The 25,009-nt window shown below is 42.2% G+C and overlaps 1 protein-coding gene and 2 non-coding genes across 3 annotated transcripts; 1 reads left to right on the top strand and 2 right to left on the bottom strand.

The window, feature by feature from the left end:
• Positions 1–6,671: 6,671 nt before the first annotated feature.
• trnai-uau (transfer RNA isoleucine (anticodon UAU)) lies at positions 6,672–6,765 on the bottom strand. Its single transcript has 2 exons — positions 6,728–6,765; positions 6,672–6,707 (listed from the first exon to the last, which is right to left on the bottom strand). It is a non-coding gene; the product is annotated as a tRNA-Ile (tRNA).
• A 7,661-nt stretch (positions 6,766–14,426) lies between these two features.
• On the bottom strand, positions 14,427–14,484 carry LOC148812474 (U7 small nuclear RNA). Its single transcript, XR_016086350.1, has one exon. It is a non-coding gene; the product is annotated as a U7 small nuclear RNA (small nuclear RNA).
• Positions 14,485–23,641: 9,157 nt separating this feature from the next.
• On the top strand, positions 23,642–24,319 carry LOC148812473 (uncharacterized). Its single transcript, XM_088908624.1, has one exon. The coding sequence runs from the start codon at positions 23,642–23,644 to the stop codon at positions 24,317–24,319; it is 678 nt and encodes a 225-aa protein (XP_088764750.1).
• The last annotated feature ends 690 nt before the right edge of the window (positions 24,320–25,009 follow it).

The raw sequence follows: 25,009 nt of genomic DNA, 5'->3' as shown, positions 1-25,009 counted from the left end.
TGTGTCCAATAAGAGCCTGTACAGGTGACTCCACACAAGGACAGAGGTTCTGTTCACTTCTCACCTGTCTCTGAATCTCAGGAACTCTGAAGTTCCTAAAAGGAGGGGGCTCCTCCAGGGGTTGATGGGGGCGGCATGGCACAGTCACCAGGGGTTTCTCTGAGCTCAGATGATTGAGGAGGGAGGGCCCAGGGGCTCCGAGGTCCAGGAGAGGGAGGGATGAACATCTTGTTTTCTTTAGCAGCCTCGCCCATCTGGATCGTGCGTCTCCTTGGCTGTGGAGACTGAAGACACACAGAAGACCTTTCTGTTCCTGCTGAGTCCCACAACAAGTCAGACTGTCCTAAGACTACTACAAAGAGAAAAAATTAACCTGCTATTCACAGACCTCAGCTACAGGGACTCCCAGGTAGTTCTGCAGGATGAGGTAGAGCTATGCTGCACACTGGCGGAAGCACTTGTCCACCTCAGAGAAGTCACACCTGACCTTCATGTTTTCTAAGTAGGACTTCAGTGTCTCCTTCGCCTCCTCCTAGTCATCCTGCTTCATGATTCCTGTGCCCTGGAAGGGAAAATCCTAGGAAAAAGGGGAGAGAGAATCAGGCAAGATGTCCTGACCATGTCTGCTGCTGTCAAACCAAACCTCCATTATCAGAGCTCCCGTTGTGTTGCCCGTTGTCTTCACTGTTTTAATTTTGGGATTTGGTAAAATTTCTTATCATATCCTCTGTGAAACTTCACTAACTCAGTACCAACTCCTGTACCAGAGAGAGAGAACAAAGACAGTGAATCATCATCATACCTCCACAGCGCCAGACAGGAGATGCAACCTAGGGGTGGAACTGTGGTATCTCTAAAGCCAAAAGAGAGAGGGAGGGGGGTCACCCCCCTGTTAATAGAGCCAATAGAGAGACAGAGACACCCCACTGTTAATAGAGCCATTAGAGAGAGGGGGAGTAACCCCACTGTTGCCATCAATGACCAAGAGTCTCACCACCCACTCTATGATGCCTGCTAGTGGTGATCTATAAGCAGTGTGTCTTTCAGCCAACCACTTGAAATAACAGCAGGCTGGTGTCCCAGCCCAGCTCCTGTCTCTCTCCCCTTGGATCTGGGAGATTTCCAGGTTGAGTGGGGTGACGCAGGTATCTTGGAAAGCTGAGGGGGTCAGGAGAGTCGCCCCAGCCCCTGTACCGCCCTGATACCACAGTGTAAGCTGGACAAGGGGAGGGGTTTCAGGGACTCACCAATCCCACATATGCTGCCTCTGATCCAAACTTGGCCAGGACCTCATCGTACAACTCCAGGCAGTCCAGCTGGATGGAAGACATCGCATTCTGAGCCCAGGTCCGCACCCGGCTCTCCTCAACCTAGAGAAGCCCCTCCAGTTTGACCCGCAGGCCCTCCCCGAGCCACCACAGGGCAGCCGGGGCCTTACCTACACTCTTACCTACAGTTACACTATAACTAACACTTACACAAATACTGCCAATATTACAACAGTAACACTGCAATTAAGGCTTACAGTATCATTATTACTAACAATAACACAAACTTAGTAGTACACTAATAATACCAATAATAACAGTAATACTATCAAAACAACTAACATGACAATGAATATTAATATTCTGACACTAACACTATGATTATCACTAATATTAACATGAATACTAGCATTAAAACTAAAATTCAAAGTAGCTCTATCATCACTAATTCTCACATGAATATTAGTTTTCAGTAGTGCTATCATCATTAATACTCACATAGACAGACAGACACTACACATACTCATGGACACACACCCACACACATCAAACACTCACAAACACCCACACACCCACAGACACCACATACGCTAATAGTGATAAAAACACAGCACTCACAGATTTCTGTTCGTTGGTCTGGACTCTAGAAAGTTCTAAAGTGCTCTAGAAATTTGCAAGCGACTCTGGACCTCGACACCTGTTGATGGGTCACTTCTGTCAGACACAGCATTGGAGCCCAAGCCCACCTACACACACATTCACACACACTGACAGATATACACCCACACAATCACACACATTATGACATACTGACAGCCACACACTCACAAACACACACACAGATAGAAACTCACAGACACACATTCACAGACACACACATAGACACAACACACACTCACAAGCACCACACACATTTATACACACAATCAGACACTCACACACATACTTGCACACATTCACAGACACACACATAGACACTACTAATACTTACAGACACACACCCACACACTGATACACACCACACACTTGCAGACACACACCCACACAGTAACAGAAACACACCTGCACAATAACAGACATGTCACACTGACAGACACACATTCAAACACACACACACCACACACTCACAAACACCACAAACTCACAGACACACTCTACAAACACTTATACTTATAATAACAGTAATGCTATCACTAAAACTAACACTACTGCTACTGTTAATACTGTAACAGTAACTCTATAATTAAATGTAATATTAACATTAATATGACCATTAAAACTAAAATTATCAGTAGTGCTATCATCATTAATACTCACATGAACACTAGCATTAGTATTAAAACTACCAGTTGTACTCTCACTAATATTAACATAAATACACTAGCATTCGTATTAGTTGCTGTCCGTGACGTCACACCACTCTTTGTGACGAAGGCGAGACACCTAGCCAGGCATAGTGACGTGCCGCGTGTCGCCATGGTTACCATACTTATGATTTGTAAACAAATGGAAAATGCATTTAAACTGTTACTTACACAAATTTATTAACTTTGAATGTAATTTTCTAGCTCTAGGATACAAGTCCTAAATAATAATTTGAATAAATCATTCTTTAATTTCAGATTGAACATTATTAACACTAAACGCATGTTAATTAATCGATATTGACTCTTTTCTAGATTTTAAAATGGGTCAAGAACGGGAAAAGAATCAGTGCTCACCAATCGGTGAAGTTAATCGATTATTCTACGTTTTTTTAGTTGAATTAATTGCTTGTCGATAGATAAGTGATCAATAACTCTCCTCCGTGCGCTCTGCGCGTCTCCCGCGGTCTCACTCTCTGATCCCGGCCCTCTGCCTGGTGTCTGTGACATCACAGCGCTCTTTCTGACAGAGCAGAGCACATCTCCGCTGGAGGAGACTCCTGTCCGGAGCCTGGGGGGCTTTTCTTACAGATATAACATCTCCAGAAACAAAACACACTGGGCTGTTAAGAGAAGCGATTCATAACAGCAGGAGGAGGAGAATGACAAACCGAGAAATGAAATACATTAAACACCAACAGAAAAAATTGTTTACTTCACAGAATAGTGCGTTATAAAGCATACTCCTGTGGAGCAGAAGAGAAAGAGAAAGAGCACACGTCTCTATAATAAGCGCTTTTAAGCGTTTTACACGAATCTCCATAGAATAGAAGCCAGGAGGATCAGACTCCTGATCCTGGAGGTTGAAGAGCAGCTCTTGGTTTTATTTCTACCCGAGCTCTCAGTTCCTCAGCCAGTTTGATTATTTAATTAACTGTATAACTGTTATCAGACTCTGTTTAACTGTATATTTATAAGACTCCCCATGAGAGACGTGTGGGAGACGCTGAATCCCAGGGCTGGTGTGGAATCACACACAGACAGGTCTTCTGTCTGATCTGAGTCCCACTGCTCAGAGCTACAAACTTGTCAACTAGTCACTATTGTAGACACGACCATCAGTCTGCTGCTGCTGATAATCATATTACACTTATAAGAGTGGCAATACTGCTGTTCATTAAATAAGTAAAAATAATAATAAGAGATAATCACATTTTGCTCAATTGTCAGTCAAACACTTCTGACAGATAGGTTTATTCCATGCTGAAAAAAAGAAGAAAGAGAACACAATGTTTCGGCCGTGGAGCCTTCTTCAGGTGTGAGAGAGACAGGGCAGTAGGCAAAGGTAAAGTAGTGGGAGAACAAAGGCTGGGAGGGAGGAGGAGTGAGAGGTGGGAGCAGGGGACAGAAAGAGAGGCCAATCAAGAGGTGTGAAGTCAGAATAGATGTAGAGAGGTGTGACAGAAAGAGGGTCTTGGAACAGCTGTGAAGAGACGGAATGGTGGTTTAGTGAGAGAAGCGGGCAAGTGGCCCAGGGAGGAAGAGATTTAATCTGTTTCTCTACTGTGCATGTTTAAATCCACTTAATGTTGAATATTAATATGGAATTTTACAACTAAGGCTAAATTTTGGTAGCTGAAACAGAAGTACTGTATAGTACAATTTTGTTTTGATTTGAACCGATGTTTGCACCTCAATAATCCATTCGTCGTCGAAAGAAGCAAAGGCAGATGTGTATTGAATCTCACGACGATCCTGTTCTCAATCCAAAAGAAAGGTTTAATGTGATCCCACTAGAAAAAGAGTCAATTTCTATATCTAATGATGTCCCTCAAACATTTTGTAATATCTCTGGGAGTGTATACTGTAGAAGCCTGGTTATCTGCTTAAATTCAAACTAAACAGGACTATGGGAATGAGATTTGATTTTGAACTGGGATTTAAATAAATAGGAACGCTGCACTACATTGTGCTTTATGTAAGACAAAAGGTGGGCTTCCTGTGTTTTCGATTACTCAGTTGTAAGAGCGGAGGAATATAGTGGAAACAGCTGGGAACTCTTTGTTCTCTGGTTTGAATCTGGCTGGAAGAAAGGTGTTTTTTATGTTCTTTAATCAGAAAGTGAAAATTTGTCATTCACTTAGTTGTCCAACGAAAGCTGAGTAAACGGTGAAGCAGAGCCTCTTGTTCTGAATTCTTCTAACATTTTCTAGGCTTGTAGACTCCTCACTCTTCCTAAAACAAAGTGCCGCAGATAAAGATACAGTAGTTGTCGGGAGTTTAGTTCAGTGGTAGAGCACATACAGTACAGTACCTCGCATGTATATGGCTGTTTTCAATCGCCGGCGTCTCCACTCTGGATTTCTTCCTAAACGCGATATCTTTCCTTACTTGTGTGTGAATTTCACAGCCTTTGTCTGTTTTATAAAGATTCTATTTTAAATCAATTAAAACAAAAGAAATACTAATTAAATACACATAGAAAACACATGTATCTAATTAGAACATTTGGGCAATGTATTACTAGCAGTGGAGCTGAGCTCAAAGTAGAGCAGTTGATATTGTTAAACCACGTATTGTTTTTGAATGACGCTACTAAGCACTGGCACGGTGTTTGTGCAGTCCTTCCCAACCTTTCTATCGACTGGATGAGTCTCCTGTTCCATCTCCAATTCTTTCCGCACATTTCGCCTGTTTCACCATTATCATTAGACTATAGCCACTAATACGAGAATACTGTTCTGAAAGACTGTCTTAAATAATAATGTTGAAAAGGGTAATGATAAGAGTTTTTTTTCATTAAGGTAACCGTACATTTGCCTGTATAGTACAACTTATTATCTGTATCTGCAAATCCCCAATATTAATGCTGTCTCCTGAGAAACACAAGTGTAGAGTCAAATCATATTAAATCATACAACAAATCTATTCAATTAACACTCCTATGTGACAGAACACATTTAAGACTTACACCCCTTTAAATATGTATTTCCTTCATTTCAGTTCTCTCCCCGGGATACCTGAAAATTCATTATAGCATAATAAACTCTGTGCATGCATTACCTGTAATACAGCTACTAATAAAGATAACATTAAACTTCATTATTAAGATATCACGCTTTTATTAATAAGATATGTATTGATAAAATTCCTTGTGAATAATTGTAGTGTCTGGAAAGCAATTGTTCATTACTTAATGACGATATTATTTCCACTACATTCAGGACAGTTCCAATGTGATCTATTGTTCCGCTTAGTCTGCTTAGTTTCCTACTTTAGTAACGTCTAATGGGCAGCAGCTGTTATTTTAGGTTTGTTGCAATTGAGAACAGGTTTGGTACAGAGCTGCTGACAAATTTCAGCAGCCAGTTTGTTTCAACTGACCCGTTGTAGCTACCAATCAGAAGCAAGGAGAAACAAACATTAGTTTTGCCTTTTTTTAAAAAAAAAGGAAAACAGAGTAGTAGTTTATGTGGTAATTTCAGGTACAATTTATGAACTAAAGTTAACTAGTCCCACAGTAATGCGTGGGGTCCTATCAAGAAAAAAAATAGTTGTAACCCGAAAACACAACAAACACAAAACGAGAAGTCTTCCGGGAACCTAGGTAAATCCCTGTAGTAGTCTAGCAACTATAAAAAAACAACCAAACGCAACAACTTCAAAAGAAAAAGAACATTAAAAACAAATCTGGGGAACAACATAAACACAGAGTCTAATGCGAGAGCTTTATCAAATCTTCAGTGCTCCTCTCGTCTCAGTAGACCTCTCTCATATATTTGTGTACAGGTCAACTGGAGGTACACAGCTGATAGTAATTTAAGTAGGGAGCTGCATAAGCATGTGTGGGCTGCAAAGGTTTATTCTATGCTGGTTTATTCCATGCTGAAAAGAGAAGGAAACACAATGTTTCAGCTGTGGAGCCTTCTTTGATTGTGACTAGAAATAAACCTTTACTTGTTCGTTTGATGTTAATTTATCTCCATCAAATACCTAAGAGTATCTAAACTCGACAGTTGCTTTCAGTAGCTGAAAACACTGCTCCAGGTGAGGCTTGAACTCACAACCTCGGCATGACTCCGCTGTGTACTGCTGTATAAGTACCACGCGCTGACCGATTGCGCCACTGGAGCTGAGCAAGTTGTGCTCCTCATACAGACTGACGCTGCAGAAACACAGGGTGAAAACGGTTTCGGTTGTGGATCCATCTCCAGATGAGGAAAAGGAACTGTAAAATAGCAAGGAAAATACAAGAAAAGAAACTGAAAGAATTGTGCTAACAGCAAAGGGGGACGGAGGGAGGTGGTCGGACAAGAAAATCAACCCGGCGGATTATTTGTAGCGACATTTTTGAGTCAATCAGCACACGGATTTCTCTTCATGTGCCTTAAGCTGTGCAGTTTGTATTTTCTATGTCGACAGGTTTCTTCAGAAGTCCAGTAAATTGACAATAATGGAGAACTAGCTGACGCACCCCGTCGTGAAGACCCTCTGTAAGGTGATTACACGTTTCATTTTCATGTCGCCTCCTTTACACGCAATTGCAGCCCCGACACTGAGAGAAAGCATGAGAAACGGCTTCAATTTCAATGTGAATCGCAGTACAGGCTCGATGGCTTCACATCTCCCATCAATCAAATAAAATTGCATTAAAGCGATCTAAATATGACTCTGAAGTACTGGGAAAGATGATTATTTTGAGCGTGCCTCTCAGGGCCTGCTACGAGGCTGAAGTTGGCTTCTTATTCGCCAGCTTCTTATTCGCGTTTATCGTTCCACCTTAAATGCTGCTGCTGTGATGTTATGTCGCCTTTCGCCTGTAGATGGCTCTCTTCGATCAGTACTAATTTGGCTGGAATACTGTAGACATCCTCAGTGAAAGGGAATATCCAAATAAATAGCGACTGTCCAAATTATATTTTTGTATGGAGTATATTTTAGAAAATCGCAAACCAATTTTAAAAACTCACCATAACATGGACTTGCACTGGGAAAAAGGTGATTGTGCTTTCTGCTTATTGCTACGGCCCTCCCCCCTGATTATAAAAACGTCTCACAATTCTGACACCGAGGTGTGAGAGACAATGTAATAGACTATCAAAATCCTGAAGTACAAGACATTTTAATGCACCATTTTCCAAATATGACCCTCTGATCTTGGCTTGTCAGAATACATTGCGAAAAAGTATGGCACGAATTGCACTGGCACAAATTGTTGAGAATATCGTTGACCTTGCCGATATTTGCAGGGGATATGAGTGTTTTGCGCACGTTGAACTACAGCACGTAAGAATTGAGCTTCTTAGTCAATATCACCGGGGAATGTCCAATAATGACGAACATCTGTAGCTTCAAGGAAACTTCGACTCACACATGGAGTTTTATCTTCGAATGGAGGGTGGGAGAATTCATTTATACTCTCGTTGCTCATTAGCTAAACTATTTTAAAAATATGACGCAGATTTGTTCGAGAAACTTGTAATCGCCTTAAAGAGAGTCTTCTTGAAGACGTGCACCAGGTAGCTCTCCACTGTTAATTGACAGGACTTTAGAATAAACTGTTCTCATACAACCAACATACAAATTACACATCTTAAGGAACATGAAGAGAAATCTGTGTACTAAATAACATAAAACTGTCGCTGCAAATTATTGCCAAGCTGTTTTACGTGTCCTAACACCTCTTTCTTTCCTACTTTGCAGCGAGCACAATTCTTTCTGTTTCTTCGTCGCTTTTTTACTGTCTCTTCCCCCATGTGCAGATGGATCCACAGCCGAAACTTTAGGTCGGTTCCTATTACTCTGTCCGATTGAAAGAGCTGTATTAAAGGCACTCCCATCTCTGCAGGAAAGTTGTTGCTGCTCCCAAAACAATATACTGCAGACAAATGTGATAGCGATACTGTCACTGCGTGTGGGCCACGTGTTCCTGCTGTCAGCCTATTATGTCATGTTCATCCACACCCAGAAACATTACTGCTGTAGCACAAGAGTTATATAGGCGCAGTCGAGAGCGCATGAATCTCTTAATCTCAGAACTGTGGGTTCAGCCCCCACGTTGGGTCCCTCTGTGTCAATTTGATCCCTCCAATCCTCCTAGCATGACCCGATGGCGTAACAGTGATACCCAGTGCCTTGTGACCTTTGCGTAATTCAGCTTTCTTTCCACTTGATTCAGATTTTGATCTGAAATCATCGGCCTAACAAGAGTTTGTCTAAATCGAGGGAGATTCGCTCACAAGCAAGTATTAAACACTTCAGCATTTACTGTTCGAATACCACACTTTGTCAAAACACTGCCGCTTCTTAAGCTACCAAGTAACGGTTTTTGAGCACGCGTTGTATTGTAAATACTTATATTAAAAAAGCATAAATTCACATAATGGAATTTGGACGGAACAAAGTAGTCCAGCCCCTATACAACATTACATACCCACTGATTAAGTTTAAAACTACAGCAACAGGAGTAACAATAATGGCAACAACATGTTTGGAGTTCGGCATTTCATTTATTCTGCAGAAACATCGTATCGGAATGAACTGCCCGGATAAAAGAGTAATTGCGGCTTCAGATCGTTTTTACAGAGCATTGCGTTGTTCTGTTCATGCTGACTACACGCTTTAAATTTATGTCATTTATTGCAAGCATTGCTTTTCCAGGTTTTTCTGAAATTCCTCGCATTTGAGCCAGCACTAAAATATTTCATTCGCGTCGCTGAATACATCGTGGAAACGGTATTTGCCATTTTGTTATTCGGTTCTGAAGTTTGAAAATGAAAATGAAACGGGAGTCACTTCGTAGGCTTGAAAGAAGTCCAAGCAGCATAAAAACCCGCGAATTCTCACAAATTGCACCTTTCTTCTGCTGTTTTTATAATTCGGACTTCAACATTTGAATGCATACGTTACTGCTGCTAATCACATTCACGTGTTCACGAAGCTTTTTTCTGTCCATTATGTTGTTGCTAAGCAGTTTCTCCGTTTTCCTCGTATTGTGATTGTCAGCGAGCACAAGACTGAAACAGTGTAAAGACAGGGTAAAACGCCTGACTGTCGGGAGTGGGATTTGAACCCTCGCCTCTATCTGGAGAGCGGAACACAAAGCTTAAAAGACACGAATCTATGAATCCGCTGTTCTAAACCACGCGACTATCCTGAAGAAATGTACACCGAATGCACCAGTTGCATCCGATTTTCCGTAACTTTAGGACGATTGACACGACTGGACGAACACAATTTGTGGCGTTTAGCATGACATAGTCTTGCAGGCAGACAATGTTTTGTCCCACTAATTATATAATTTTATCGTTTACTCGTTTTAAAAAAACACGGTCTTCTCGTTCCTAATCAGATTTTTAGTGCTTTCGGACGTTACTTCCAACCTAGACTGACAGCTCACTCGATCTGTTTGTGATCAGACCATGGAGTGGGGGGGCTGTACCAAATGCCCGTTCCTTCCCAATGCTGAGACGATCATTCGGAAGATGGGTGTGAAGAGAGACAGGCTTTGTCGACTAAAGAACAAGGCAGGATATGCAAGAACACTCATCACTGGCGACAGTTACATTCTTTTACTATAGAGACTCCTACTTTGCGTGTTTTTTAAAGACACTGAAACTCAAGGAAAGTGGTGACAAACGAAACAGGTGGGGTTTGAACCCACGATCCTCAGTTGACGAAACCGACACCTTACCACTTAGCCGCCGCGCCTTCAAACAAGCAGGCGACTAATGTTGTTCAAATTATTTGTTTCTGAATCTTTTTTACATCGCCTGGAGGCAGCAACAACAACAAAAAAGGGATTCTTAACAAGGAGATACGCGGCAGCGGTGTGATTCCAACAGATGCCCCCGAAGAGACTGGAGCTTTAATCCAGCTCCTTAGAGCGCTCGGCCGCGTTACTCTCGACAGCGGCTCTTCAGCTCTTGTGGTCTGACCTAGTGGTGTTATGACACGTGGAAGCGACTGCAACTTCATTTTCTGAGATGCTTTCTCTCACGTGGTGAAATCTCGACTTTGGCACCTCTGGATATAGTTCTTCTGTGGAGCGGGCTTTCAAACCTGTGCTTATAGCGCCCTTGAAGTCATTTTATTTTTACAGGAAGACGTATTCCAAAAGATGCATTCGTACTGGATTTGACTGGGATTCTGAAATACTTCTTGCAAATGTATTCAGACGTTCTTGAACCTATAATAAAAAACAGACCTGAAACTCCATAGCTTCCAATCTCTGATGTTACTGTCCTTAAACTCGGACGTGATGTTCTGCAGACGTGCAGTGTCCCTTTACTCTCGTGTTTTCAAAACGAGCGCAGAAGAAGTGGAACTGGCCTGACTGCACAGGAAAGTACGGAATAATAAAATGTTTCTACGGCTCAAAAATGTCCCTTTAGACCCTCGTCACGTCTCTGTGAAGAACGGGCAGGTAGAGAGATTTTACAGATGCTCATGATGTTTCGCACGGGGTGTTACCTGTTGAAGTGTCTCCCCAGTGGGCAAAAGATGTAGAATATAAGTCTATTAAATGCATACCTTAGAATTATAAATGTGGTCGTAATTTGTCTAGAATGAAATTCTAATATACGTATGTTGTTATACGTCAATTATACATCTATGATTATATGTTCATTATACATAAATGGTTGGAGTTCTTATGTACGGATCAATTAAGCAGACTATTATACATATATGGTTGGAGTTCTATTATACAATATATAGTTCTATTATACAATTAACTGTAGAGGACTATTATACACATATGGATAGAGATCTATTATACATCAAAGATTTTAGTTTTAGTTTTAGTTTTAAAAGTTTTATAGGCAGAGAAACAAGTAAATCAAGCCAATGATTTGGTTTAGAAATTTATTCTGTAAATATACAATCATTCTCACCTGAAAAATATCTAGTTCAAATTATAGTACATTATATACAATATTGTAATCAACATATGGCTAATCATCAACTGCTACTAGATCTTCACTAATCAACCAATCAGACATACCCATTACACATTTTCAAACATTAACTGCACTTTTCTGCAGTCTTTGCTCAGTCCTAGAATACAAAGTGACCATATTTCAAAGTTCAAAAGTTGTAGTAACTTTTTAGAACATGGAGCTTTTTGTAAAACACTTTATTTTGGCATTAAAAGATCAGCAAGATTATACATTATAAACTAAAAATAAGAAAGTATGCCAGAGACGGATCCTATTAATCAGATGTAAGCTGTCATATAATGACCTATCTGTAAACTGGAATACTAGTAGTGGATATTTTCCACACCACAGAGAGAATATAATATCATACAAGTAGGTTTTGATTGTCCATATTGTCAAGGACTCGCTTGTGTGTACAGAACTCTTCCATTGTGCTCAGCCTCTTGATGTGGAATTGGGAGTCCACCTGTTCTGTACACTTTCCCACACAACTCAGTTCATCCTCTGATCTCTATCAGGAGACCCAATACCCAAAACTCTGAAATCATTCACATTTTGTATCAGCATTTGAAAGGAATTAGGTCAGGATTTTCTTACACTATTGTTACATTAGCATAACTGTAGTGTTGCTAATGTGCTACATGGAATTTATAATCCTAAAAATGTTAAATTTCCACATTTGTAGTTGATTTTGTATGCTCTGCACCTTCACACTATTTTTATGTGCCATTTATTGCTTATTAACATACTATTTTTAATCAAAATAATATTAAGTAAGACCTGTATGTATTCAAATAGTATTATTATTATTTATACTTACTCATCAAAAGAGGATTGCTCAGAAAAACGTATTTAACCAAAATGGCAAACAACGAATATCAGCAATGCATTGTGGTATATAACCAGAAAAGATGCTGTGTTAGATATGTTTTCAATTTCAATTATATATGCATTTATTAATGTTTTTGATATTACGGTTGCAATTTAACCATGGTGAGAATCCCTCCCTATCATACAGGAGAGTGGGGTTTGATTCCTGACAGGGAGCTAAGGAGTTTTTTCTACAACCTGTTTACAATTTAAACTGTAGTGTGAGACACCTTTCTTCCTACTGAAATCATTTTTTTTAAATGAGATGAATTTGTTATAACAACACAAAACATCAAAGTGAAGCTGCTTTTCAGCAACCCCTTGGCTACATGGGAATTTTGTTTTTTTGACAACAGGGTCATTTGCAAAATTAAACAAGGAATTGATTCACTCCTGTGAAATACTGTATAAAATGGAAGATGGGTTTGACATGGAAACAACTACACACATTTTAGTTTTTTTTTTTTCCAATTGTACTCCCATCAAAGTGACATAAGAAAAGTCATTGTCAGAAGTGGGATATGAAAACAGGCCACCAGGGGAGACTGATGTAATAAGTGCACCAGAAATATATTGAAAACAAATGGGCTGTCACTAAGAGAAATACAGGTCCCACCATAAAACACCATAAGGAGTGCAAAACATGTTAAGTTATTTCTGTACTTCATCAGCGTCGGTAAAAGAGGGACTCAAGGACACAAAGACTCTAGTTTGGGATTCAGGCTGAGAAAGGGAAGTGTGACTTTGGATACAGGGCATGGTAGAGAGGAACAAATGGCGCAATGAAATAAAATGCCAAAACCCCAGATTGAACCAGGGACCTTTAGAGCGTCAGTCTAAGGCTTTCTCAGCCGAGCTATTTCAACCTCCGTGTATGATCCAACCTCTGCTGTCTACAGTAGCCTCCTAAAGTTCCAGCATGAATGCATGAAGAGGAGTGGTAGAGTGTTACTGCAACGTCATTCAGAAGGGAAGTGATCCGGCTCAGCTCTCTGAGGTCTGGTAGATACATCTTCCTCATGAGTAATGTAGGATCAACTTCTTCAGGCTGGAGGAAGAGCTTGCATTTCGGCAGCAGTGACTGACTGAGTAGTGACTTCTAGGACCTGGTCTTATCAAGTTGCTTTGCCAAGTTTGTCAGTTCTGCTGAAATGACCTGTCTCTTGGAAATTTAGGAAGCAGAAGAATGACTATCTGAAAGGTGACATGATCTGCTGGCTGTTTGACGTGATCATGAATGACACAGGAAATGCGAGTTCTTGCAATAAGACAAAACAAGATCCATAAAACACTGGCAGAAGTGCAAAATGTGAGAGGATAAAAGACACCTGTTTCTGCCCGATTTCAAACAGGGGATCTTGCGCATGTGTGATGAACATGATAATCACAATATTACAGAAATGACAGCAGCATTGAACGTGTCAAGACGTAAAAGATTGTTAATTCTCTTCAAATACTCACAGTGTCTTTATTCTGCTGTATTAATTTACTGTGCTCATCAGGCAGTAACAAACCTGTTACCTACACTGTTCCCAGAACTGGATAGGTGACTCCACATTCTATAGCTCTCTAGCATAGAGGAAGTCAGACTACAGAAATGGAGAAAATCTCCTCTTCAGAAAGTGGAAATATATTCCTTAGAAAAGTCCTTTTCTCAAAGTTCAACACTCTCTGCAAGTCACTCATTCCCACCTTGCGCAGTGTAGTGGTTATCACCTTCTCTTAACACATCAAAGGGTTTCTTTTTGAAAGCAAGCTAAAACAAGTGATCACTTTTCTCACATTTTTCATTGCTGACGTTGCTTTATGGGTCTATTTTCTATACTGTGCTGATCAATTGAAAACGAGAAGGCGAAAAAGACATGTTCCCACACCTAAGGTTGAACCCAGGGAATCACAGTCAAATACCAGGAACCATAACTACTAGATTGTATGGAATACAGCTTTATCATGATATCAAAGTGCAATATCTTTTTTCACCAAAAATGGGCTTCCTGACTTCAGAAAGCCTTCGAGACAAATACTAAAAGAGCAAAAATTCCACTTGGTAAAGGAAATGAAAACACATGTACCTTACCAAACTTTGAGTACAGGCAGTCAGGGTGATAATACAAGACGATTTAAAATTCAACAAATAAAACCTGTCAACCGGTAATCCCAACTACTCATAAAAAACTGAAGTGGCAATACACAGTAGGTGACTCTTGGGTGTACATTAAATCCATGTAAGAAGAGGGTTTAGTGTTATATTTCCAAATCCAATATGCAAATGAGAGACCTGGCCCAGCCAATCACAAGTCTCCCGTGGTCTGGAATGGAGCTGATCTCCTCTTCTAGTTATTCATGCTGGAGTTAGGTTACATATTAGCATAATTAATATGACAGCTACTCCAGAAACAAAAAATGTAAACAAATACACTGGATTGTGACTGCAACTGTTAGATTGTAGCTCTGGAGATGACCTTGTAATTCTCCTTCTAAGGTAAGGAAGAGGAGGAGCTTCACCAATCTGTTTTTCCACCAAATAAATTGGCTTTCTGACTTCAGAAAACCTTCCATTTTTTTATTTTTAAGAACTTTATTTTAATTTCACAAACAAATACAAATATTCACAAAATAGGAAACTGTAATAAATACAGTGGTGTGAAAAAGTATTTGCCCCCTTCCTGATTTCTTATTTTTTTGCATGTTTGTCACACTGAAATGTTTCAGATCATCAAACAAATTGAAATATTAGACAAAGATAACACAAGTAAACACAAAATGCAGTTTTTAAATGAAGGTTTTTATTATTAAGGGAAAACAAAAATCCAAACGTACATGGCCCTGTGTGAAAAAGTGATTGCCCCCTAAACCTAATAACTGGTTGGGCCACCCTTAGCAGCAACAACTGCAATCAAGCGTTTGTGATAACTGGCAATGAGTCTTTTACAGCACTGTGGAGGAATTTTGGCCCACTCATCTTTGCAGAATTGTTGTAATTCAGCACCATTGGAGGGTTTTCGAGCCTTAACTCCTTTTTTAAGGTCATGCCACAACATCTCAATCGGATTCAGGTCAGGACTTTGACTAGATAGATAGATAATACTTTATTAATCCCATAGGGAAATTGATGTGTTACAGCAGTCCAGCCCAAGACAAGCAAAACAGACATCAGAATAGTTATAAAACAAAAGACAAACAAAATAAATAAAAATAAATAAATACATAGGTGTGTGCAAAATGTGCTGATCATAGTCGCTGTAAAAACAATAAAATATGTGCAAAATGTGCATAGGTTTATACAGACTGATTGTCCAAAAAGTACAATGGAGTAAACATGCTGTCCATAGAGGAGCAAATGAAGGGCTAACAGTCCTAGCCTAGGGCAGCGTTATACACCCTGACAGCCGCCGGGAGGAAAGACCTGCGTAAACGTTCCCTTGAACACCGTAGCTGGAGCAGTCTATTGCTAAATGTGCTCCGCTGCCCAGTAACAGTCCCATGAAGCGGATGAGAGGTGTTGTTCATGATGGCTGTGCGCTTGTTCAGCATTCTCCTCTCAGCCACCACCTCCATGGGGTCAAGGCTCATCCCCAGCACAGTGCCAGCCTTCTTGATGAGTTTATTGAGCCTATTTGCATCTTTTGTCATGATGCTGCTGCCCCAGCACACCACAGCGTAGAAGATGGCCGCCGCCACCACTGATTCATAAAAAATGTGTAGCAATGTTCCACACACACCAAAGGACCTGAGTCTCCTAAGAAAATAGAGTTGGTTCTGACCTTTCTTGTACAGGGCATCAGTGTTACCAGACCACTCCAGCTTATCATCCAGGTGTACCCCTAAGTACTTGTAGGAATGTACGCCCTCTATGTCCTCACCCTGGATGGAAACAGGGTTCAGTGGAGACTTATTCCTTCGAAAGTTTAAAAAATCATTTCTTTGGTCTTGCTGGTGTTAAGCTGGAGATGGTTAAGATGACGCCACTCCACAAAATTGGTAATCAAGCTCCTATATTCCTCCTCCCTCCCCTCTCTAATACACCCCACAATTGCAGAGTCATCCGAAAACTTCTGCAGATGACATGTCTCAGAGTTGTACCTGAAGTCAGAGGTGTAAAAGGTGAACAGGAATGGAGCAAGGACAGTCCCCTGTGGAGCCCCAGTACTGCTAAAAATCTGTTCGGACACACAGCTCTGTAGCCGTACATACTGTGGCCTGCAGGTCAGATAGTCTATAATCCAGGACAGCAGGGGAGTGTCCACCTGCGCCGCCCTTAGCTTATCTCTCAGTAAAGGTGGATGGATGGTGTTAAAGGCACTGGAGAAGTCAAAGAACATAACTCTCACAATGCTCCCCGTCTTCTCCAGGTGAGAGTTAGCTCTGTGTAGCAGATAGATGACTGCATCCTCCACTCCCAGGTGTGACCGATAGGCGAACTGCAGGGGGTCCAGTGCTGTACTCACCAGGGTTCTGAGGTGGTCCAGTACAAGCCTTTCCAAAGTTTTCATTAGGTGTGATGTAAGTGCCACTGGTCTGTAGTCATTCAAGACTTTAGGGTGCCCCTTTTTGGGTACTGGCACCAGGCAAGATGTCTTCCAGAGCATCGGAACCTTTTCTAATCTCAGGCTGAGGTTGAAGATGTACTGCAGCACTGAACCCAGTTGGTCCGCACAGATCTTTAGCACCCTGGAGCTGACACCGTCAGGACCCGCTGCCTTCCCTGCATGGAGTCTCCTCAACTCCCTTCTGACCTGGTCAGCTGTGATGGATAGGCCGAGGAGGGCAGGGGAAGATGGAGTAGGAGTAGGAGGGATCACATGATGGGGTGACTGAGGACATGAAGAGGGTGTCTGGGGTGAAGGCCTGTGAGGTGAATGGACAGTGGACCCTGTATCGAATCTGTTGAAGAAAAGATTCAGCTCATTGGCCCTCTCCAGGCCTCCCTCACTCTGTTGGCCGCCGGACAACTTGTATCCGGAGATCTTCCTCATGCCATTCCACATTTCTCTCACATTGCTCTCCCTCAGCCTGTCCTCCATTATACAGCAGTGTACCGCAGAGTCATGCTGAGGTTGTGAGTTTGAGCCTCAGCTGGAGCAGTGTGGCCTGTGTATTTAGCTACTGAAAGCAACTGACGATTTTCTGGAGATCAGGTCTCAGTTAACATGAAAAGAAACAAGTAAATGTTTATTCTGTATTACACCCAAAGAAGGCTCCAGAGCCATGATTCTGAGTCTGGTAAGAGTAACACAGTTAAATAAATCATCAGTCCAGCTGTGGAACTGAGTGCCGGGTGGAAATAAAACCAATAACAAATAAAACAAATCAGACAGGGCCCTTTCAGTCTTCTCCATATATATCAGAGCCACATCACTGTTTCTTCCACTGTGGCAGTGAGGTCACTCAGGTCAGCCCAGGAATACAGAAACAAGGTGGACTGAATAAGAACTGGGTGTCCTGTGGATGTGAACAGAGCCAAATAATTTAAATGAAAAAGAAAGAAAAGCCCAGCAGTGACTGTCCCCTCTGTACTGAGCCTGGTGGACAGCAGCTCTTCCAGTTGAGTCCCTCAGACTCTGAGTCTGTCCCTGTGCAGCTCCAGTCCACACAGATGTTCCAGCCCCTTCAGCTGTGGCCCCAGTCTCTCTGAGTGGAGCTGACTGTGAGGAAGAGACTGAGACTCTCTAACAGCACAGTGGAGCTGAACTAATACTTATACACTGATACACCCCCAGTCTGAACAGAGTGAGGACACAGCTCAGCTCATCCTCCTTATTCTTATCGGTAGTAGTAGCAGTAGCAGTAGGAGGAGCAGTAAAATATTAGTAGTAGGTATAAATAGTAATAGTAGGTAGCAGTAGTATCAGTGGCAGGAGTAGTTGTAGTAATAGCTGTAGTAGTATTAGTAGTTATGCTGTATTTAAACTTTCCTGTTCAATATAGCAGAGCTCCTGTGTTACAGCCTCACCATAATAACTGCAGCAGCAGGAGCATAAGTGCAAGAGTCAGTCTGAAAAAGCAATGATATGATGATTTCTTTTAAAAATCTTTCCTTGTTTACACAGCCTAAAAGCGGTGATATTAGACAGAGCTTCACTGGAGCTGCAGGTCAGACTCTGCAGTGAGTCTGTGGTTTGTGCTCTTCTGAGCTCCTCCAGCACAGGAAGCCAGGCTGTACTGTGAGGCTGTGGCTGGTTCCCCTCTCTGTGAACTGGGCTCAGGGGTCACTGATCTGGCAGCTGTGGGCTCTGTTCCAGGTCAGAAGCAAGAAGCTTCTATTAACCCTTTCCAGGACCTCCAGCCCTTCAGTATTACTGTAGTGATTCATTATTTTTACTGTAAGTCAGCCTCCAAGCATCTGTCAGAAGTGTTTGACTGACAATTGAGCAATATGTGATTATCTCTTATTATTATTTTTACTTATTTAATGAACAGCAGTATTGCCACTCTTATGAGTATAATATGATTATCAGCAGCAGCAGACTGATGGTCGTGTCTACAATAGTGACTAGTTGACCAGTCTGTAGCTCTGAGCAGTGGGACTCAGATCACACAGAAGACCTGTCTGTGTGTGATTCCACACCAGCCCTGGAATTCAGCATCTCCCACACGTCTCTCATGGGGAGTCTTATAAATATAAAGTTAAAGAGAGTCTGATAACAGTTATACAGCTAGTTAAATAATCAAGCTGAGGAACTGAGAGCTCGAGTGGAAATAAAACCAAGAGATGCTCTTCAACCTCCAGGATCAGGAGTCTGATCCTCCTGGCTTCTATTCTGTGGAGATTCGTGTAAAACGCTTAAAAGCGCTTATTATAGAGACCTGTGCTCTTTCTCTTCTGCTCCACAGGAGTATGCTTTATAACGCATTAGTCTGTGAAGTAAACATTTTTTTTCTGTTTAATGAATTTCATTCCTCAGTATGTCATTCTTCTCCTCCTGCTGTTATGAATCGCTTCTCTTAACAGCCTGTGTTTTTTGGGGGGAGATGTTATATCTATAAGAAAAGCCCCCCAGGCTCCGGACAGGAGTCTCCTCCAGCCGAGACGCGCTCTGCTCTGTCAGAAAGAGCGCTGTGACGTCACAGACACCAGCCATAGCGCCGGGATCAGAGAGCGAGACCGCGGAAGAAGCGAAGAGCGCACGGAGGAGAGTTATTGATCACTTATCTATCGACAAGCAATTAATTCAACTAAAGAACAGTAGAAAAATCGATTAACTTCACTGATTAGTGAGCACTGATTCTTTTCCCGTTCTTGACCCATTTTAAAATCTAGAATAGAGTCAATATCGATTAATTAACATAGTGCATTTTGTGTTAATAATGTTCAATCCGAAATTAAAGAATTATTCATTCAAATTATTATTTAGGAATTGTATCTGAGAGCTAGAAAAATATATTCAAAGTTAATAAATTTGTGTAAGTAACAGTTTAAATGCATTTTCCATTTGTTTACAAATCATAAGTATGGTAACCATGGCGACACGCGGCACGTCACTGTGCCTGGCTAGGTCATAAAGAGTGGTGTGATGTCACAGACAGCAACTAATACTAATGCTAGTGTATTTATGTTAATATTAGTGAGAGTACAACTGGTAGTATTAATATTAATGCTAGTATTCATGTGAGAATGATGATAGCACTACTGATAGTTTTAGTTTTAATGGTCATATTAATGTTAATATTAAATTTAATTATAGTGTTACTGTTACAGTATTAACAGTAGCAGTAGTGTTAGTTTTAGTGATAGCATTACTGTTATTATAAGTAGTTTGTGTCAGTGTTAGTCATAATGATAGTGTAAGTCTTTTAATTTTAGTTTTAATGCTAGTATTCATGTTAATATTAGTGCAAATTATAGATTTACTGTTAGATTATTTACACTAGTGGTCATGTTAGTTTTAGTGATAACATTACTGTTATTATTAGTATTAGTAGTGTAGTAGTAGTTTGTATCACTGTTAGGGATATTGATAGTGTTAGTCGTAGTGATAGTGTTAGTGTTGTAATATTAGTGGTATTTGTGTTAGTGTTAGTTATAGTGTATTTGTGGTTATTAGTGTATGTAGAGTGTGTCTGTGAGTTTGTGGTGTTTGTGAGTGTGTGGTGTTTGTCAGTGTGTGAATGTGTGTCTGTCAGTGTGATATATCTGTCATTGTGTACGTGTGTGTCTGTTAGTGTGTGGGTGTGTGTCTGCAAGTATGTGGTGTCTATCAGTGTGTGGGTGTGTGTCTGTAAGTATTAGTAGTGTCTATTGTGTGTATCTGTGAATGTGTGCGAGTATGTGTGTGAGTGTCTGATTGTGTGTATAAATGTGTGTGGTGCCTGTGAGTGTGTGTTGTGTCTATGTGTGTGTCTGTGAATGTGTGTCTGTGAGTGTGTATCTGTGAGTGTGTGTAGTGTCTGTATGAATGTGTGTGAGTGTGTGGTTGTCAGTGTGTGAATGTGTGTGAGTGTGTGGTTGTGTCTCTGTCAGTGTGTCATAATATGTGTGAGTTTGTGGGTGTATATCTGTCAGTGTGTGTGTAAATGTGTGTGTAGGTGGGCTTGGGCTCCAATGCTGTGTCTGACAGAAGTGACCCATCAACAGGTGTTGAGGTCCAGAGTCGCTTGCGAATTTCTAGAGCACTTTAGAACTTTCTAGAGTCCAGACCAATGAACAGAAATCTGTGAGTGCTGTGTTTTTATCACTATTAGCGTATGTGGTGTCTGTGAGTGTGTGGATATGTGTGAGTGTGTGGGTGTTTGTGAGTGTGTGATGTGTGTGGGTGTGTGTCTGTATGTGTAGTGTCTGTGTGTCTATGTGAGTATTAATGATGATAGCACTACTGAATACTAGTATTCATGTGAGAATAAGTGATGATAGAGCTACTTTTAATTTTAGTTTTAATGCTAGTATTCATGTTAATATTAGTGATAATCATAGTGTTAGTGTCAGAATATTAACACTCATTGTCATGTTAGTTCTTTTGATAGCATTACTGTTATTATTGGTATTATTAGTGTACTACTAAGTTTGTGTTATTGTTAGTAATAATGAAACTATAAGCCTTAATTGCAGTGTTACTGTTGTAATATTAGCAGTATTTGTGTAAGTGTTAGTTATAGTGTAACTGTAGGTTAGAGTGTAGGTAAGACCCTGGCTGCCCTGTGGTGGCTCAGGGAGGGCCTGCGGGTCGAACTGGAGGGGCTGCTCTAGGTTGAGGAGAGCTGGATACAGACCTGGGATCAGAATGCGATGTCTTCCATCCAGCTGGACTGCCTGGAGTTGTACGATGTGGTCCTGGCCAAGTTTGGATCGGAGGCAGCATATGTGGGATTGGTGAGTCCCTGAAACCCCTCCCCCTTGTCCAGCTCACACTGTGGTATCAGGGCGGTACAGGGGCTGGGGCGATTCTCCTGACCCCCTCAGCTTTCCAAGATACCTGCGTCACCCCACTCAACCTGGAAATCTCCCAGCGGAGAGAGACAGGAGCTGGGCTGGGACTCTATTTCAAGTGGGTGGCTGAAAGACAGACCGCTTACAGATCAACACTAGGGGGCATCACAGAGTGAGCGGTGAGACTCTTGGTCATCGATGGCAACGTGGGGTTACTCCCCCTCTCTCTATTGGCTCTATTAACAGTGGGGAGACTTCCCCTCTCTCTATTGGCTCTATTAACAGTGGGGTGTATCTCTCTCTCTCTCTATTGGCTCTATCAACATTGTGGTGACCCCCCCCCTTCTCTTTTGGCTTTAGAAATACCACAGTTCCACCCCTAAGTTGCATCTCCTGTCTGGCACTGTGGAGGTATGATGATGATGATTCACTGTCTTTGTTCTCTCTCTCTGGTACAGGAGTTGGTACTGAGTTAGTAAAGTTTCACGGAGGATATTATAAGATATTATACCAAATCCCAAAATTAAAACAGTGAAGACAACAGGCTACACAATGGGAGCTCTGATAATGGAGGTTTGGTTTGACGGCAGCAGACATTGTCAGGACATCTTGCCTGAATCTCTCTTCATATTTTCCTGGGATTTTCCCTTCCAGGGCACAAGAATCAAGAAGCAGGATGACTACGAGGAGGCGAAGGAGACACTGAAGTCCTACTTTGAAAACACGAAAGTCAGGTGTGACTTCTCTGAGGTGGACAAGTGCTTCGCCAGTCTGCAGCCGACGTCAACGTCAACCTCATCCTGCAGAAGTACCTGGGAATCCCTGTAGCTGAGGTCTGTGAATAGCAGGTTTATTTTTTCTCTTTGTAGTTGTCTTAGACAGTCTGACCTGTTGCAGGCCTCAGCAGGAACAGAAAAGTCTTCTGTGTGTCTTCAGTCTCCACAGCCCAGGAGACGCATGATCCAGGTTGGTGAGGCTGTTGAAGAAACCAAGCTGTCCATCCCTCTCTCTCCTGGATCTTGGCGCCCCTGGGCCCTCCCACTTCGATCACCTGTGACCCCGCTGAACTCAGAGAAACCCCTAGTGACTGCGCCATGCTGCCCCCATCAACTCCCAGATGAGTTCCCTCCTCTAAGGAGCGTCAGAGCTCCTGAGCTTCTGAGACAGGTGAGAAGCGAACAGAACCTCTGTCCTTGAGTAGAGTCAACTGTACAGATTCTTATTGGACACACTGTACAGACTCACCTGTACAGGATCTTATTACAGTCACAATGCATATATTGAGGGTATATTAAGAATAAGAAGTCAAGAACTGACCCCAGCAGCAAAGACCTGTGTCTGCCTTCAGTGTCCAGGTGCAAAGAGGCGTGCTTTCCAAGTCAGCCCTGAAAAAGATGAAGAGGACAACATGTCCACCTCTTCCAATCCTGACACTGACCCGCCCCAGGTCACTACCCAGCCAGCTACCTGTCCCCAGACCCCTCCCTCACCTCCCTCCCATCACCTCCCAGGAGAAGACTGAGGTGTAGGAGACTAAGAAAAAGAGGAAGAAGAGGCAGAGGAATCAGGAGAGTCAGGAAGGTCCAAGTCCTGAAGACAGGCCTCCAGAGTTGCTGAAAGTCAGAGCACAGGTGCTGAGACACCTAGAGGACCCTGTAGCTCCTGTGATTCTAGGAGAGGTGAGGAGTGAACCTTTACTGTAGTGTCCAGTCAGTGTGTCTGTATTAACTCCTCTCTCTCTTGGTGCAGTGTTAATGTACTGGAGTGTCCAGTCAGTGTGTCTATATTAACTCCTCTCTCTCAAAGCAGGTCAGCTCCTCCCATTCCATCACCAAGATGCTGTGCTGTTCCGGGGTCGATGAGGATAAGAGCAACACTACAGAGCTGAAGAGATGGAAAGAGCCGCAAGGGGGCAAGAGGACAACGGCACCAGTGGAGAAAGTCAGGAGTGTCCGGGTCGGGAGGCACCGGTCCCTGAACACCCAGGAGCGGGATGAGGAGAGGAGGCAGAAGCAGGAAGGGTGGTTGATGGATCGGAGACAGGAGGTGCAGGAGGAGAAGGAGAGGAGGAAGCTGGAGGAGGAGAGGATGAAGGTGGAGGAGAAGAGGAGGAAGGTGTTTGAGAAACAGGAGAGAAGATGGGAGAAGGAGGGAGAGGACAGGAGGCAGATGCTGGAGAAGGAGAAGAGGAGACGGAAGAAGGAGGAGGAGCAGAGGAGGAAGACTGAGGAGAAGCAGGAGAGGAGATGCACCAAGGCAGCAGATGCAATTAGGAGGACCGTGAACAAGGAGGAGCGGAGACGTGCCCAGGAGGCGGAGGAGAACAGGAGGGAGCAGCAGAAGCAGGAGGTGAGATGGGAGAAGAAGGAGCAGAAGAGGTGGAAGGCCTACGTTCGGGGGCTGGAGAAACCCCTGCAGCAGGAGGAGGAGAGGAGGCAGAAGGAGAAGGAGGAATGGAGGCGAGCTCAGGAGGAGGAGAGGAGGAATCAGCTCATGGAGGAGAATAAGAAATGAGCAAAGGAGGAAAAGGAGAGAAGGAGATTTTGGGAAGAGGAGGAGAGGCAACAAGCAAAGAGGAAGAAGGAGAGGAGGAAACTGTTGGAGAAGCAGGAGAAGAAACAAGCAAAAGAGGAGAAGGAGAGGAGGAGAGTTTGTGAAAAGGAGGTAAAGAAACAGATGAAGAAGGAAGAGGAAAGGAGGAGAGTTTTGGAGAAGCAACAATTGAAGGAGAAGATGGAGAGGAGGAGAGTTTTGGAAAAAGAGTGTGCCCCAGAGTCCAGACTCTGTCAGGTGAGTTATTATAAATAAGATGCAGGAGTACACCCTGTACCAACTATCCTGTAAAACTATCAATTAAAAATGAAGGAGCTCTTGGCAACTCACAATGAAAATATCAACCCCAATGGAAAGGGAAACTTAAATGTTTGTTATCAATATGTATACATTGGACCACACAAAGGAGAAAAGCCACTGTGGACAAATCCAGACACAACATGAGACATTCTGACTGTTATTTACATTTCCCTACAAATCAAGAGAAATTAAGGGTCCTCGTCCTGCAAGAAGGGACGGCTTGTCGAAATATACAGCATCGCTACCTCACTTAAAACTGCAGAAATATTAACTACAGATTGTTACAAAGGCATCTGGGTTCACATGACAGGAAAGATGAAAGTTCAAACAATTCACACTTTGACAGGTGTG

Source organism: Atractosteus spatula (assembly GCF_055471065.1).
Source record: "Atractosteus spatula isolate fAtrSpa1 chromosome 10 unlocalized genomic scaffold, fAtrSpa1.hap1 SUPER_10_unloc_3, whole genome shotgun sequence".
Taxonomy (NCBI): domain Eukaryota; kingdom Metazoa; phylum Chordata; class Actinopteri; order Semionotiformes; family Lepisosteidae; genus Atractosteus; species Atractosteus spatula.
Note: the sequence above shows the minus strand (reverse complement) of the source record. Positions and strands in the feature narration are given on the sequence as shown.

Bases quoted from the DNA above. Each gene is read 5' to 3' on its own strand.
- LOC148812473 (XM_088908624.1), top strand. From the start codon at position 23,642: ATGCTGTGCTGTTCCGGGGTCGATGAGGATAAGAGCAACACTACAGAG.